Source organism: Rhinoderma darwinii, chromosome 3 (assembly GCF_050947455.1).
Source record: "Rhinoderma darwinii isolate aRhiDar2 chromosome 3, aRhiDar2.hap1, whole genome shotgun sequence".
Lineage (NCBI taxonomy): Eukaryota > Metazoa > Chordata > Amphibia > Anura > Rhinodermatidae > Rhinoderma > Rhinoderma darwinii.
Window position 1 is genome coordinate 204,673,915 of NC_134689.1, and position 13,316 is coordinate 204,687,230.

General features: G+C 39.8%; 1 protein-coding gene across 1 annotated transcript in view; it reads left to right on the forward strand.

Annotated features, from left to right (window-relative positions):
- The window catches only part of LOC142750409 (chloride anion exchanger-like), a 62,262-nt gene extending 50,870 nt beyond the window's left edge, over window positions 1–11,392 (forward strand). Inside the window, exon 23 of the mRNA XM_075859411.1 lies at window positions 11,069–11,392. Within this exon, the coding sequence (XP_075715526.1) occupies window positions 11,069–11,392 (324 nt within the window). The remainder of the gene's footprint in view (window positions 1–11,068) is intronic.
- The last annotated feature ends 1,924 nt before the right edge of the window (window positions 11,393–13,316 follow it).

The following is a 13,316-nucleotide window of genomic DNA, read 5'->3' on the forward strand; positions in this document are numbered from 1 at the left end:
TGTGCGTCGGACCGGAAGTTGTCTCTAGGTTTGAGAACGAGTCCTGGTTTCCAGGTACGAACTTCCGGCCGTGACGCGGATGGTCTGACGCATGGAGATGTGCGTGACCTGTCATGCGCCGCTTAACATCACCTCATTTGGAGGTGTACTTAAGAGGGGAATCATTAGGCATACCTCACCTCCTGACGAAGGACGCAAAACGCGCGTCGAGGTGGTCCTCGGATCGGAGTGCGTTTTTTTCACCATGTCCACTTCAGGTAAATGACGTATTCACTTAGACTTTGATGTACTTGTGCATAATTATTGAGTTATATCTTGCAGTTTATAGTTGATCATTCTAGATATTGGATCTTCTGGTTATTCTACTAGTATATCATATGCTGTCATCATGTTATAATATATGGTCATTTCCATGGGACTTGGTGTACATTCCCATCCGGGGTGTTTTTAGCTCTTTGTATTTTAAATGTATGTTTTTTTGTGGGTAATTTCTCCCGTATGGGATAATAAAGATTTATATATTTTATTTTTGCTGTCTACTTGGTGTTATTTTTACATCAGGTATATTTTTGGATTTTTGATAATCATTGTCATACCTGATGGTTTGATATATGCTCTGAGTACAATTTCTGTTGACAATTCAAATACGTGCGGTGAAAAAACTGTGGGGTCAAAATGGTAACAACAACCATAAATAAATTCCTTGAGGGGTGTAGTTTCCAAAATGGATTCACTTTTGGCACCTCAACACCTCTTCAAACCTGGTATGCTGCCTAAAATATATCCGAATTAAAAAAAAAAAAAAAAAAAAAGAAGAAGAGGCCCCAAAATGCACTAGGTGCTTCTTTGCTGCTTCTGGGGCTTATGTTTTAGTCCACGAGTACACTAGAGCCACATGTTGGACATTGATAAAAACTGCAGAATCTGGACAATACATATTTAGTAGGGTTTCTCTGGTAAAACCTTCTGTGTTACAGAAAAAAATTTGACTAAAATTGAAATTCAGCAAGAAAAATTTAATTTACATATTTCACCACCACTTTGCTTTAATTCCTGTGAAATGCCTAAAGGCTTAAATAAACTTTCTAAATGCTGTTTTGAATACTTTGAGGGTCTAGTTTTTAAAAAGGGGTGATTTATGGGGGTTTGTAATACATAGGCCCCTCAAAGCCACTTCAGAACTGAACTGGTACCTTAAAAAAAAGGCTTTTGAAATTTTATTAAAAATATGAGAAATTGCAGTTTATGTTCTAATCCTTGTAACGTCCAAGAAAAATAAAAGAATGTTCAAAAAACGATGCAAATCTAAAAGTAGACATATAGGAAAAGTTAATTAGTAACTATTTTGTGTGGTATAACCATCTGCCTTAGGGCCTGTTCACATCACCGTTCATTTCCGTTCCGGGGTTCCGTCTGAGGGTTCCGTCGGGTGAACCCCGCAACGGAAAGTGAAACTGACAGCACAGCTTCCGTTTCAGTCACCATTGATCTCAATGGTGACGGATACATCGCTAATGCTTTCCGTTCGTCACCATTCCGGCTGGTTTCCGGTTTTCCGACGGAATAGCGTAGTCGACTACGCTATTGATTCCGTCGGAAAACCGGAAACCAGCCGGAATGTTTTAAGGCCAAAACAAGGCTGCGTCCTTAAGGGGTTAAGTCCAAAAGGGCCCTCCCTCTATTAGGGTCCTGCACCAGTTGGGAAAAAAAAGTTATCTAAAGTTATTGACAGAAAACAGTTTCCTTTAGGAGATTCCCAGGTTTCTTTCCCAATTTATATCTGGGTAGTTTAAAGGGAAAGTGTCGCTAGAAAAAAATATTTTTATTTTTTTTTAGTTAAACAATTAGTGTATAGGTGATTAAACATTGTTCTAATTTTTTTCACGAGTCAGGAAATATTATAAATTAGATTCTAACTTATATTTCCCAGCGCTGGTCACTAGATGGAGCAATTCCCAAAATTGCAGCATTGCATGTGGTAAAGCAACCACATTGCTTTATGCTGCAAAATTTGAGAAAACTCACTCGTGAGCTCTCAGAATCCCCCCTCCTTTATCCTGGCTAGTGCCGGGAGAAACAAGGGGATTGAACGATCAAACCTCCTACACTGTGTGTCGCCATTTTTTGAGCTAACACACAGTGTAGAAGGTTTAGAAAAAATGTTTGGGAGGATTCCTCCAGCTCACCTTATCGCATCAATGGACTTGCGCACGGGTCCTCGTGTCGGCACACGTATGGAGTAGAAGGAAGATAAAGAAAATGGATCCAGCGCTGAGTTCTCTGAAGTCTTTTTTAAAAGGAAACTATTTCCAAGTTTTATTGTAGAATTATCAAAAAATTAAAAACAATAGCATGGTAGGAAAATATTCTCAGATAGAATGGGGATTTATGGCAGTGTAAGCGGTGCCTACGCGTTTCTGACGCTTGCAGCGTCCTTAGTCATGACTAAGGACGCTGCAAGCGTCAGAAACGCGTAGGCACCGCTTACACTGCCATAAATCCCCATTCTATCTGAGAATATTTTCCTACCATGCTATTGTTTTTAATTTTTTGATAATTCTACAATAAAACTTGGAAATAGTTTCCTTTTAAAAAAGACTTCAGAGAACTCAGCGCTGGATCCATTTTCTTTATCTTCCTTGTAGAAGGTTTACATACAGTAGTAAACACACACTAAACCACGAACATACATAGAAATAACTTACCTGTTCCTGCCGCCGCCGCTCCCTCCGGTCCGTCCGCTCCGTCTGCTACCGCCGCTCCAAGTGCACAAGTCCGGAAGCCACGACCGGAAGTAGTAATCTTACTGTCCGGCCGCGACTTCCGGTCCACAGGAAAATGGCGCCGGACGTCGCACAGTTCAACTTGGACTGTGTGGGAGCGGCGCATGCGCCGTTCCCACAAAGACGGTGTACAGCATAGTGGATGGAACAGGCCCCGTTCGAATTCACTATGGGACTGTATGTGCCGTATTCCATGTCTGTATGTGTCGTTAATCGACACATACAGAGATGGAAAAAAAATGGCAGCCCCCATAGGGAAGAAAAAGTGAAAAAATTAAAAAAAGTAAAACACAAACACAAATAAATAAAAAAATGTTTAATAAAACACTAAAATCAAATTGATCTAAAAAAAATTTTTTTTCGTGACACTGGTCCTTTAAGTCATCCATTATAAAAACCTCATTAAGACTTCATGCATCATCTATTCGACTTCGCAGCAGATTTTCTGTAGACTCTGTAATATTTGTTGGCTTATAGCAAACCCCTAACAGTATTTTATGCACATTCACCCCTCTCTCACGCGCAGTGCTCCAAATGCACCCCTCACTCACGCGCAGTGCTCCAAATGCACCCCCCCTCACACACGCGCGGTGCTCCAAATGCACCCCCCCTCACACACGCGCGGTGCTCCAAATACACCCCCCTCACACACGCGCAGTGCTCCAAATACACCCCCCTCACACACGCGCGGTGCTCCAAATGCACCCCGCTCACACACGCGGTGCTCCAAATGCACCCCGCTCACACGCGCGGTGCTCCAAATGCACCCCTCACACACGCAGTGCTCCAAATGCACCCCCTCTCACACACGCAGTGTTCCAAATCCACCCCCTCTCACACACGCAGTGTTCCAAATCCACCCCTCACACACGCAGTGCTCCAAATGCACCCCCTCTCACACACGCAGTGCTCCAAATGCACCCCCTCTCACACACGCAGTGCTCCAAATGCACCCCTCTCACACGCAGTGCTCCAAATGCACACCTCACACACACAGTGCTCCAAATGCATCCCCCTCTCACACACAGTGCTCCAAATGCATCACCCTCTCACACACAGTGCTCCAAATGCACCCCTCTCACAGTGCTCCAAATGCACCCCTCTCTCACACAGTACTCCAAATGCACCCCTATCTTCTAGACTGCTGCCCATGCAACCCTACACACACATACCGCTTCCCATACGCTCCACCCTGACACAGATTGCTGCCCATGTACCTTTTTCACACTGCTAATATGTCTCGCTTCTACAGAAGTACTGGGGTTTAATGCAATATTGCAAACTTTCCATCTTTGATGAACATTTTTCATGATAACACAATGAGATTCTTACCACAGTTATTCTGGAGCTAGAAACTAGTTTAATAGATACTCAGAAACAAGAGTACAATATAGTAAAAGAAAAAACCTCATAGTATTTCCGCTTTTCAATAGAAAAATGCAAATTTTTGGGTCAGTTGTCCACTGTCTCCAATCTCTCGACACAACGCTTCTCATGGTTTGCTTGGGCAAAATATTCTAAATTCTGAGGTCAGTTTAACACAAAAAAAAAACAAAAAAACGTACCACTCCATCCTTTAAATCCTGGACATAATCACTCACAAATGAATACGGTTTATTGTACAGGAGAACACACATCTGTCTATTCAGAACATGGACCCCCACAAGTGTTCTTGAAATAAAAAACAAATGTGGGCATTGCATTTATTAGTAGATAAATCCAACACCTGCGGCCTAAGCCACCCCTGAATTGGTGGAAGTCGTGCATTTTAGCAATGGTTACAAGAATACATTGGGGATGTATTTCCTTTTTCTTATGACCATGTCCTGCCACATACAGCTGTTACATTCCTAATTCTGTACCGTGATAAGAGCATGATATTATTTTTGGAAGATCTCTAATAAATCGAGCTGTTCCTTATCAATACACCATGATGGGCTTTGTTACGGTTCTTCTGGAAATCATGACATCATTTTGGGGATTAGTGATCCTTTACTGCTCCTATAGATGGTTTTGGACACTTCCCCTCTATATATTCTGTAGGTGATTGGTTGTTTTGTGCACATAGCGGTTTCTACCTTGCCGGGGAGGGGCCTGTTATGGTGTACCGCGATTCGTCCCTCATAAGTATTGATGGAGCTAAAGAGACGTTGTACAACCAGTCACTGAAAAAAAAGCTGGTCTTGACAGCCCTGCAGGTGTTCTTCTATCTTGTGAACAGACTGGAGTTTGCAACATAGTTGGATACATTTTCCTCCATTTGTTTGAAGATATTGCCCGTCACTCCAGTACAGTTTATTTTTTCCTCTCTGACTGATTTTATATTAGGACAGAATTCTGTCCACAATGACATCATAATGGCACGGATGTGGGACAACTGCTTCTTCAGCAAGACATAGTTATAAGTACAGGCAAATACGTCTATAGCAACATGTATCCATTATGAATACACGGCTTCACTTCTCTTCTGTATGCCGCACAAATTTATTAATGTGGCATATTTCTAAAAAAATAACCGTAATAAGAATTTTAAGAAAACATTATATACCCATAGTATCTGAAATAATACCCATTATTTCCTCCTTTAAAACATTTTTGGTCCGCATTCTCACTACACCACTAGATGAATAACTTTAGGGGTTTCGTTCTTAAAATGGGGTCATTTCTGCGTGTTTTTTTTTTTTTTGTTCAGGCTGCTCAATGCCTCTAAATGCAGGATATGGGGCCTAGAATTTATTCAATTGTGCCCTGAAAGCCAAAGGGTGCTCCCTCTCTTTTTTGGCCCAGCCACACGTCTAATAAGAAGATTGGGGCAACAATGGGAGTATTTTAGAAAACTGGAGAAACCGGGTGATTGATTTTGTGGTGTGTTTCTTCATTTTACAAAGAAATCGGTCTTCAAACTGATTCTTATGAAAAAAGTTAAATTTAATTTTTTTCTCACCTGCTATGCATTAAATTTAGCAAAAAACTATGGGGTCAAAATACTTACTATACCCCTAGATAAATACCTTAAGGGGTCTAGTTTTCTAAATGGTGTCATTTGTGGGGTTTTCCATCATTGAGACCTATGAGCCTCTGAAAGCCTGGCTTGGTGCAGAAAACAAAATGTACTTCAAAATTTATAAATTATTCAATTTGTAAGTCCTCTAAATTGCTGAAAATGTATTTTTATTTTTTCAAAAGTGCTGCCAAAATAGAGTAAAGAGATGGAAATCTATATTTAATTAAAACAATTGTACAGTATGTATGTACATATTGCAGTTAAAAATAGGGAAAAATGTTAATTTTTACATTTTTCTATTCTTTAATTAATTTCCGCAAATCGTATCAGTCTACTTTTACCACTAAAATAAAAGTACAACATGTGCCGAAAAAACAATGTCAGAATTACTTGGATATTCAAAACTTTCACAGAGTTATTCTCTGATAAAGTCAGACATACCAGATTTGACAAATCTGGCTTGGTCATTAGGGTCCAAACAAGCTTGGTCATTAAGGGGTTAAGCATTGAGCAAGAAAAAAAAAACCGATAGAAAATTAATTCTTGTTGTGTCACAATTACACAACCTAATAATGAAATGCAGATGTGAGGCGCTGTCTTGCTCCAATCGCAAAATAGAAGATTATTTTGAAGGGCTCTAGTGTGACAGCGCAAAATGTTGGAAAGACCACATATTGAAACTTTGGGATAGCCAACCAGTTACTGGAAACATGCCAGCTGGTAATATACATATTAATTTCTTCAGTAATACTGTGCAGCGGAGGTAATTTTGCTAAAACGAAGTACTTTTTGGCAGTTCTTGGATTTTTAGGCATTTCATAAAGTATACATTATAAAAATAAAATCAGCAGGCAAAAGATTTTCCTGTAATCAGTCCTGACGAAGGGTGCGAAACGCACGTCAAGGTGTTTTGAGACCACTGACACCCACCATGCCAGTCACAGGTAATGACGAAGAGTGCGAAACGTGCAGAGGTGTTTTCTTGAGACCACGGACAGCCACAGGTAATTGAACATATCATATGTCCCTCTTGTATGTATATAATATACTGTGAGCAGTGTATTTACCTATAGATGGTGTTTCTGTTTTGGAGGAATTTGGAATAGAGGCATATTACATAATCACATTGTTTGCCCGTTTCACATTATGCATGTAACATACCTCCCTGGTTATGCTGGTATTTTGCTAGTGGTCTTAGTGTGATTTATTTTAAGTATGTTTTAATCTGTATGTATATGTGTGGGGGTTCTGGGGTATATCCATATTTATGGAACAATAACATTTAAATTTTTTGGACAAAACATGTCTAGAATTATCTTTGTGTGTTTGAGACATATATAGGATTTATGAAAGGGTATAAATAGTTGACTTTCAGGCAGAGCAATTACAACCCAATATTTTGGCCATGGCTCCTGAAAAACTGGTCCTTGTGATAGAACTTGATAGATTACTTTGCGAGAACCTAAAACGTGAGACTGCGTAAAGGTGATAAGGTAGAAATACCATACGAAGTCACCAATTCGATATTTGGCATTGTGCTAAATCGATTGGTGCTAAAATAATGTCTGCCAATAAGAGAAAGGATTAGGAGGTCCTTTCAAGATGGGTGAGCTCTGCAAAAGACCACCTCTGGTGGTGGGCTAAAAAAAACATGTAATCGAGATCCCTCTTTGCTTATTGGAAAATGGAACTCCTTGGTAGAACACGTTCGCAACATTCATTCTTGGGACTGTGGTTCACACTATTTTCATCGTGAGCATTCGCTCTTAATTAAAAGTGAGGACTGTCATCCAAAACGGTTAAAAATAGGGCACTACTGCACGTAATGCACTGAAGGCAATAAGGCTTCCCCCTAATTTACAACGTGATTTAGTATATCACTTTTTTCTCACACAGGCGAACTAAAATCATTCCATAGTTCCACTCAAGTTTCGCTCCAAGCATAAATAATTTTACTATGGACATCATGGCGGCAAGGACGCAACGGTCTGCGCTAGAACACAAAGTGAAGCGACTTAAAGTGAAGACAGACTTGTCATTGTTCTACGCCTGGCACCTTTCACCATGGTTTTGTTTACAGTAAAGCCAAAAAAAAAACTTGAAGTCCACTAAAAACATACTGAAATATTATTTATCTTTAAGAATTTATTAAAGATTTTTAAATATGTCATTACAGTTTCAAGTAAACCGAGACCCAGCTAGGTCATGTGCAAACTCATAACATCCACTTGTAGACAATGTAGACATTTGTACACCGTTAATGTTCAAAGAAAATTGATCAGCTTGACCAAGTTCATGGTAGAACAATAGATCATTCCTTTTTCAAATAAATTCCAGAACATAGAGTAATTATTTTCTAATATTCTTTTGACCTTTTCCCTGTAATGATATCTTCCAAGATATAGATTGTGGTTTAGCAAATAATTAACTATACGGCTGGCATTGACGCAAGTAATCCCTACTAGTGAACTAGCCAATGTCCGGTCAGTGTGTTGAAGTGGTGTGACCACATCGTGCAACTACTGCTGCTTGCACGAGTTTCATTTGCGAATTAAAATGGATGCCTCGACAATCTGTTGAGATGAAATGTGTACTGAGGCAGGTGATTTACACTCTAAACCAGAGAAGACATGGTGGAATCCATTTTTTTTGTCGAATAGAGGTAATACTAAACATTTGAGACAAGCTCCTGGCACATCCGTTAATAGTTAGTTTATAGGAAGAAAGCCCTCCATGAATAGAAGTGCAGTAAACCGAGGAGGCATTTTAGTGCCCTAAGCAAATAAGTCAAAATGTGCCATACACCGCGCACACAGAAGCATGGGTGATTTAGAACTAACCCATCAGGTGATATATGCTGTCTTATCTAAAAGAAACATATGATAAAGGAAGAAAAGTTGAGCTTCGTGATATAGGTTTTTATGATAAAAAGCAAAGTAAATCCTGACAGGAATTATAGGAGAGATTAGTGAGAGTCCTGGTCACCCTGCCCAAAGAGACAGATTGATAGCATTCCCTGTACACACACTGTTACAGGGAAAACCTGTCAATCAGCCTGTGTGCGCGGGGTTAGCAGAGTTGTTAGCGCTAGTCATTTAGTCACCACAAACGTCCAGTAAAACCAGTGCAATTCTATGCTTGAACTGTCAGATGCGTTGAAGTCCATTTTGCACCGGCTGTGGTGGAAGAGGAGGAGCAAGAGTGATTTAAAACAAACCTGTCAGGTGAATTTTGCAGTCCTATCTGAGAGCAACATATGATAGGGGAGAAAAGTTGAGCTTCATGAGATATAGGTTTTTATGATATGAAGCAGGATTTCTGAGTAAAAAAAAGAGTAAATCCTAACAGGACTCCTAGGAGAAATAGTGAGAGTCCTGCTAACCCCACGCACACAGGCTGATTGACAGGTTTTCCCTGTAACAGTGTGTATAGGGAATGCTATCAATCTGCCTCTTTGGGCAGGGTGATCAGGACTCTCACTAATCTCTCCTAGGAGTCCAGTCAGGACTTTTGAACAATAATCAAATTCTTCAGGCCGAAGCCATTTTTTGATTTTTCCATTTTCGTTTTTCACTCCCCGCATTCCAAAAGCCAGAACTTTTTTATTTTTCCATCAATAGAGTGGTGTGAGGGCTTATTTTTTGCGGGAGGAGTCAGTTTATTTTGGTACATTTATAGTTCCATATAATGTACTGGGAAACTGAAAAAAAATTCTTTAGGGCTGAAGATGGAAAAAACTGCGATTTCTCAATAGTTTTTTGGGTTTCGTTTTTACGTCTTTCACCGTGTAGTAAAAAAGACAACTTATCTTTATTCTGTGGCTCAAAATGATTACAGTCATACCAAATTTATATAGTCTTTTTATATTTTACTACTTTTATTGATAATAAACTTGTTTAAAAAAAATGGTTTTGTGTCGCCACATTCTGAGAGCCATAACTTTTATTTTTTCACCGTTTGAGGGCTTATTTTTTGCGGGACGCGCTGTAGTAGTTATTGGTATGTAGAACTTTTTGATCAATTTTTATTACATTTTTTGAGAGCGAAGGTGACCATAAAACAGCGATTTTGGCAATTTAAATTCATGGCATTCACGGTGTGCATTAAATAATGCTGTGTTGTAATAATTCAGACTTTAACAGACGCAGTGATACCAATTTTGCATACTTTTTTTTTTTACATTACTTTAGGGGGAAAATGTTTTTGTTTTGTTTTTTTACGCACTTCATTAGCCCCACTAGGGGACTTGAACCAGCGATCGTTTGATCGCTGGTACAATATACTGCAATACTAACATATTGCAGTATATCGTCATTTTTACAGGTATCTGTTAAGCAACAGGCAGGGCTTAACAGAGGCAGAGTGAAGGCAGCCCTGGTAGCCTTCATTAGGCCACTAGGCTACAACAACCGTTGTCACCCTTGATCTCACTGCAGGGGGCGATCAGCTGTCGTAGGGCACCCTCTTTGCAACGCCTCAGATGCTGCGGTCGCGATTGAACGCAGCATTTGAGGTGTTAAACTGCTCCCGGCTGTCCGCTGTAAAATACAGCCGACACCCGCAGCATATGGAGCGCGCTCCAAACATCACCCCCCGCACCCCGACATAATAGCACAATTTCATTATATACAAAAAATTCAAGATGGACTCTGAACAATTTTCAATTCCACTCAGAGAAGAACACCCAGATGGTAATTTGGGATTTAAAAGATGCGTTCTACCATCTTCCCATACATAAAGATGATCGGAAATTACTTAGTTTGCGGTCTTAGAAAGTACTTCCTCCAACACTATCAATTCACTTGCCCTCCTTTCAGGATATCTACAGCGCCTCGTCTGTTTCCGAAGGTGATAGCTGTCTTGAGAGAGACAAAACCTTGATCATCCCATATCTGGGCGATGTACTGTTAAATAGAGAATGCACAGTAGGATATTCAGCCACAGCTACAATTTATCATCTCGGTGCTTCAACAGTTGGGATTGACGGTGAATTGGGAGAAATCCCATCAAAACAAAGGAAGCACCTGGGCGACATCCTAGACACCACATCCTAGACACCACTGCACAGAGGACCTTTCTCCTTTAGAAGATTCAGAACATCAAAAATATTAGAGCCTTCTCCAAAAAAGATGACCACAATCAACCAGGCTATGAGGATCCTAGATCACACGACAGCATGACTCCCTGCAGCTCCTTGGGCCCAATCCCACGCAAGGTCCTTGCAGATGTAGATCCTAAGTCAATGGGTTAAAAGTCTAAAGTTCATCTTATAACTCCTCAGGTGAAGGTCTCTTCAGTGGAGATTGCAGGGGTATCACCTAAAAAAAGGGTCGACGGGATTCCAAATCCAATGACTTTGGTGACAATAGATGCAAGTGCATCAGAATGGGGAGCCCATATCAGCCATAACTTCTTAAAGGGGACTTGGAACACAACAATAGGTCCGAAATCCTTACATTTCAGAGAACTGATGGGCATTTGGAAAGCTCTGAAAGGCACAAAACTCGTAGAAGGGACTCATCTAAAAAATGTTTCAGACAACGTAACAGAAGTGGCCTTTGTACAACTTCAGGGAGTGACAAGACACCGCTTGCTTACAAAGTAGGTTTTTGTCTGGATAAAGAAACACCTCCTGTCAATCTTCAGTACAGCTAAAAGGTACTCAAAACCAGCTGGCAGACTATCTCAGCAAAAAGACCGTAATCCCAGGGGTACGTACACTATTAGACCAAGCATTCAACCTTATTACTCAGGCTTGTTGCCTTCTGAAATAATATATTTTTTCCTTTAAGAAAATCAGAAAGTTCTCCTCTCTGAAATCACAGGGATCATCCAACAGTAGTGGACACTCTGGCCATACAAACTAAGCTACGCGTTATCTAACTTTCTGCTCATACCAAGAGGGATTAAAAAAAATCCAGGAAGAAAGGGCCAAAGTCAATCTAGTGGTTACCTGACTGCCAAAGGGGAACAGGTTTGGGACCCTGAAAAGATCCTAGAGCAGCTGAAGCCTATTCAAACGAACGATGTTCAGGTCTTTGTGCTATCCTAGTGTAGAACTGACAGCACAGACTGAGCACTGACCCATAAAGGCCAATGGGCTCATTCACATCCAATTTTATTTGAACAGCTGTCACACTGTCGTCTGAATTTGGCCATACAGGGACAATTCTACTTCGTTTTAAAGTAGTTGTACCTCAATCAAGTGAAATGAGCAATAAAATACTAGACAATTCATTGAAGAGGAAAAAAAAAAAAAAAGGGGGCGCGGTTTCTGAAAGAAAGCAGCAATGTGAAACCGCTTGCCTATTAATCCTTGAGCAAAACAAGTCTTTAAATATATTTCTAACTTTTTGATGCAAATGACATTGCATATCTGGCATTATTGTGACCTTTGAGTTCTAATGGTTGAGAACATACACTACAAATGAGAAAACTTTAGAATCCCAGGTGAGGATTACTTTAAAATTACCTACAGATTCAAACAATCAGGTTGCATTTAGGTCAACTATAGATAATAGATCCTGTACCGAAACCAGAAACAGGACAAGCCGGGAAATTTTTCCCTGAACTCTTATAAAGCAAATTTTAGCAGGTATGAGAAGAGAAACATGTCAAACATAAGTGATAAAAAAATAATGTTTGTGTCCGTTTTTAATAACGTATACTCAAACATCGCTGAGAATAAACCAGGTTGAAAAATATGAAAGTCCAGATATAAATACCTTCCACCATGTCTTACATTAGAACATATTCAAATGTGTAGATAATACAATTAATATTATGCATATGCAAAATTGTAAGCATCAGTAACAGCGAGACCCAGTTCCAAGCTACCCCCTCAATTTGAATGAAAATTATTTCCCTTTTACGGCCATCTATGGTAAAACATACTGTGATTTAGTACTCAAAGCATCTGAGTACTATTATATACTACACAGTTTAGTATTTTTCACTTTGGCATTTGTGAAGATAAAACTAAAAAAATAAAATAAAGGGCAACAAAAATGTTACATCGTAATAAGAGTAAACGTTAAATAGTAGTACTTCTCTTCTCCGCACAGCTGAAGAACAAAACACATCTTCTGTTTCGGGGAATAGGTCGATGAGACGGACGAAATTACACACAGTTAGAGATGGTACATCAGCTGTACGACTGATAAAACTACAGACAATTTCTGCAAAACTAATAAAATAGTCATCTGGAAATCTGCTGCAGTCTCATGATCATACAAACACTTGAGATCAGCTTTGCATAATCTCAATTCTCTCTTATTGGAATACAGCACTTTACAATCAGGGGCATTCCCATCTACAATTATTCATTCAATGTAATCTAGGACTCAGCACAGTACAGGCTATTTAACAGAACCTGTGTATTCTCAATACAAGCTGCCTGTTGCAATGCAATGTTGATCACAGCAGCAGGTGTCTATCTATATAGACCTAATCACACGCCAAATTTAAGGCCCTTTTACATGGGACAATGATCGGCCAAACGAGTGTTCATATGAATGCTCGTTCCTGAT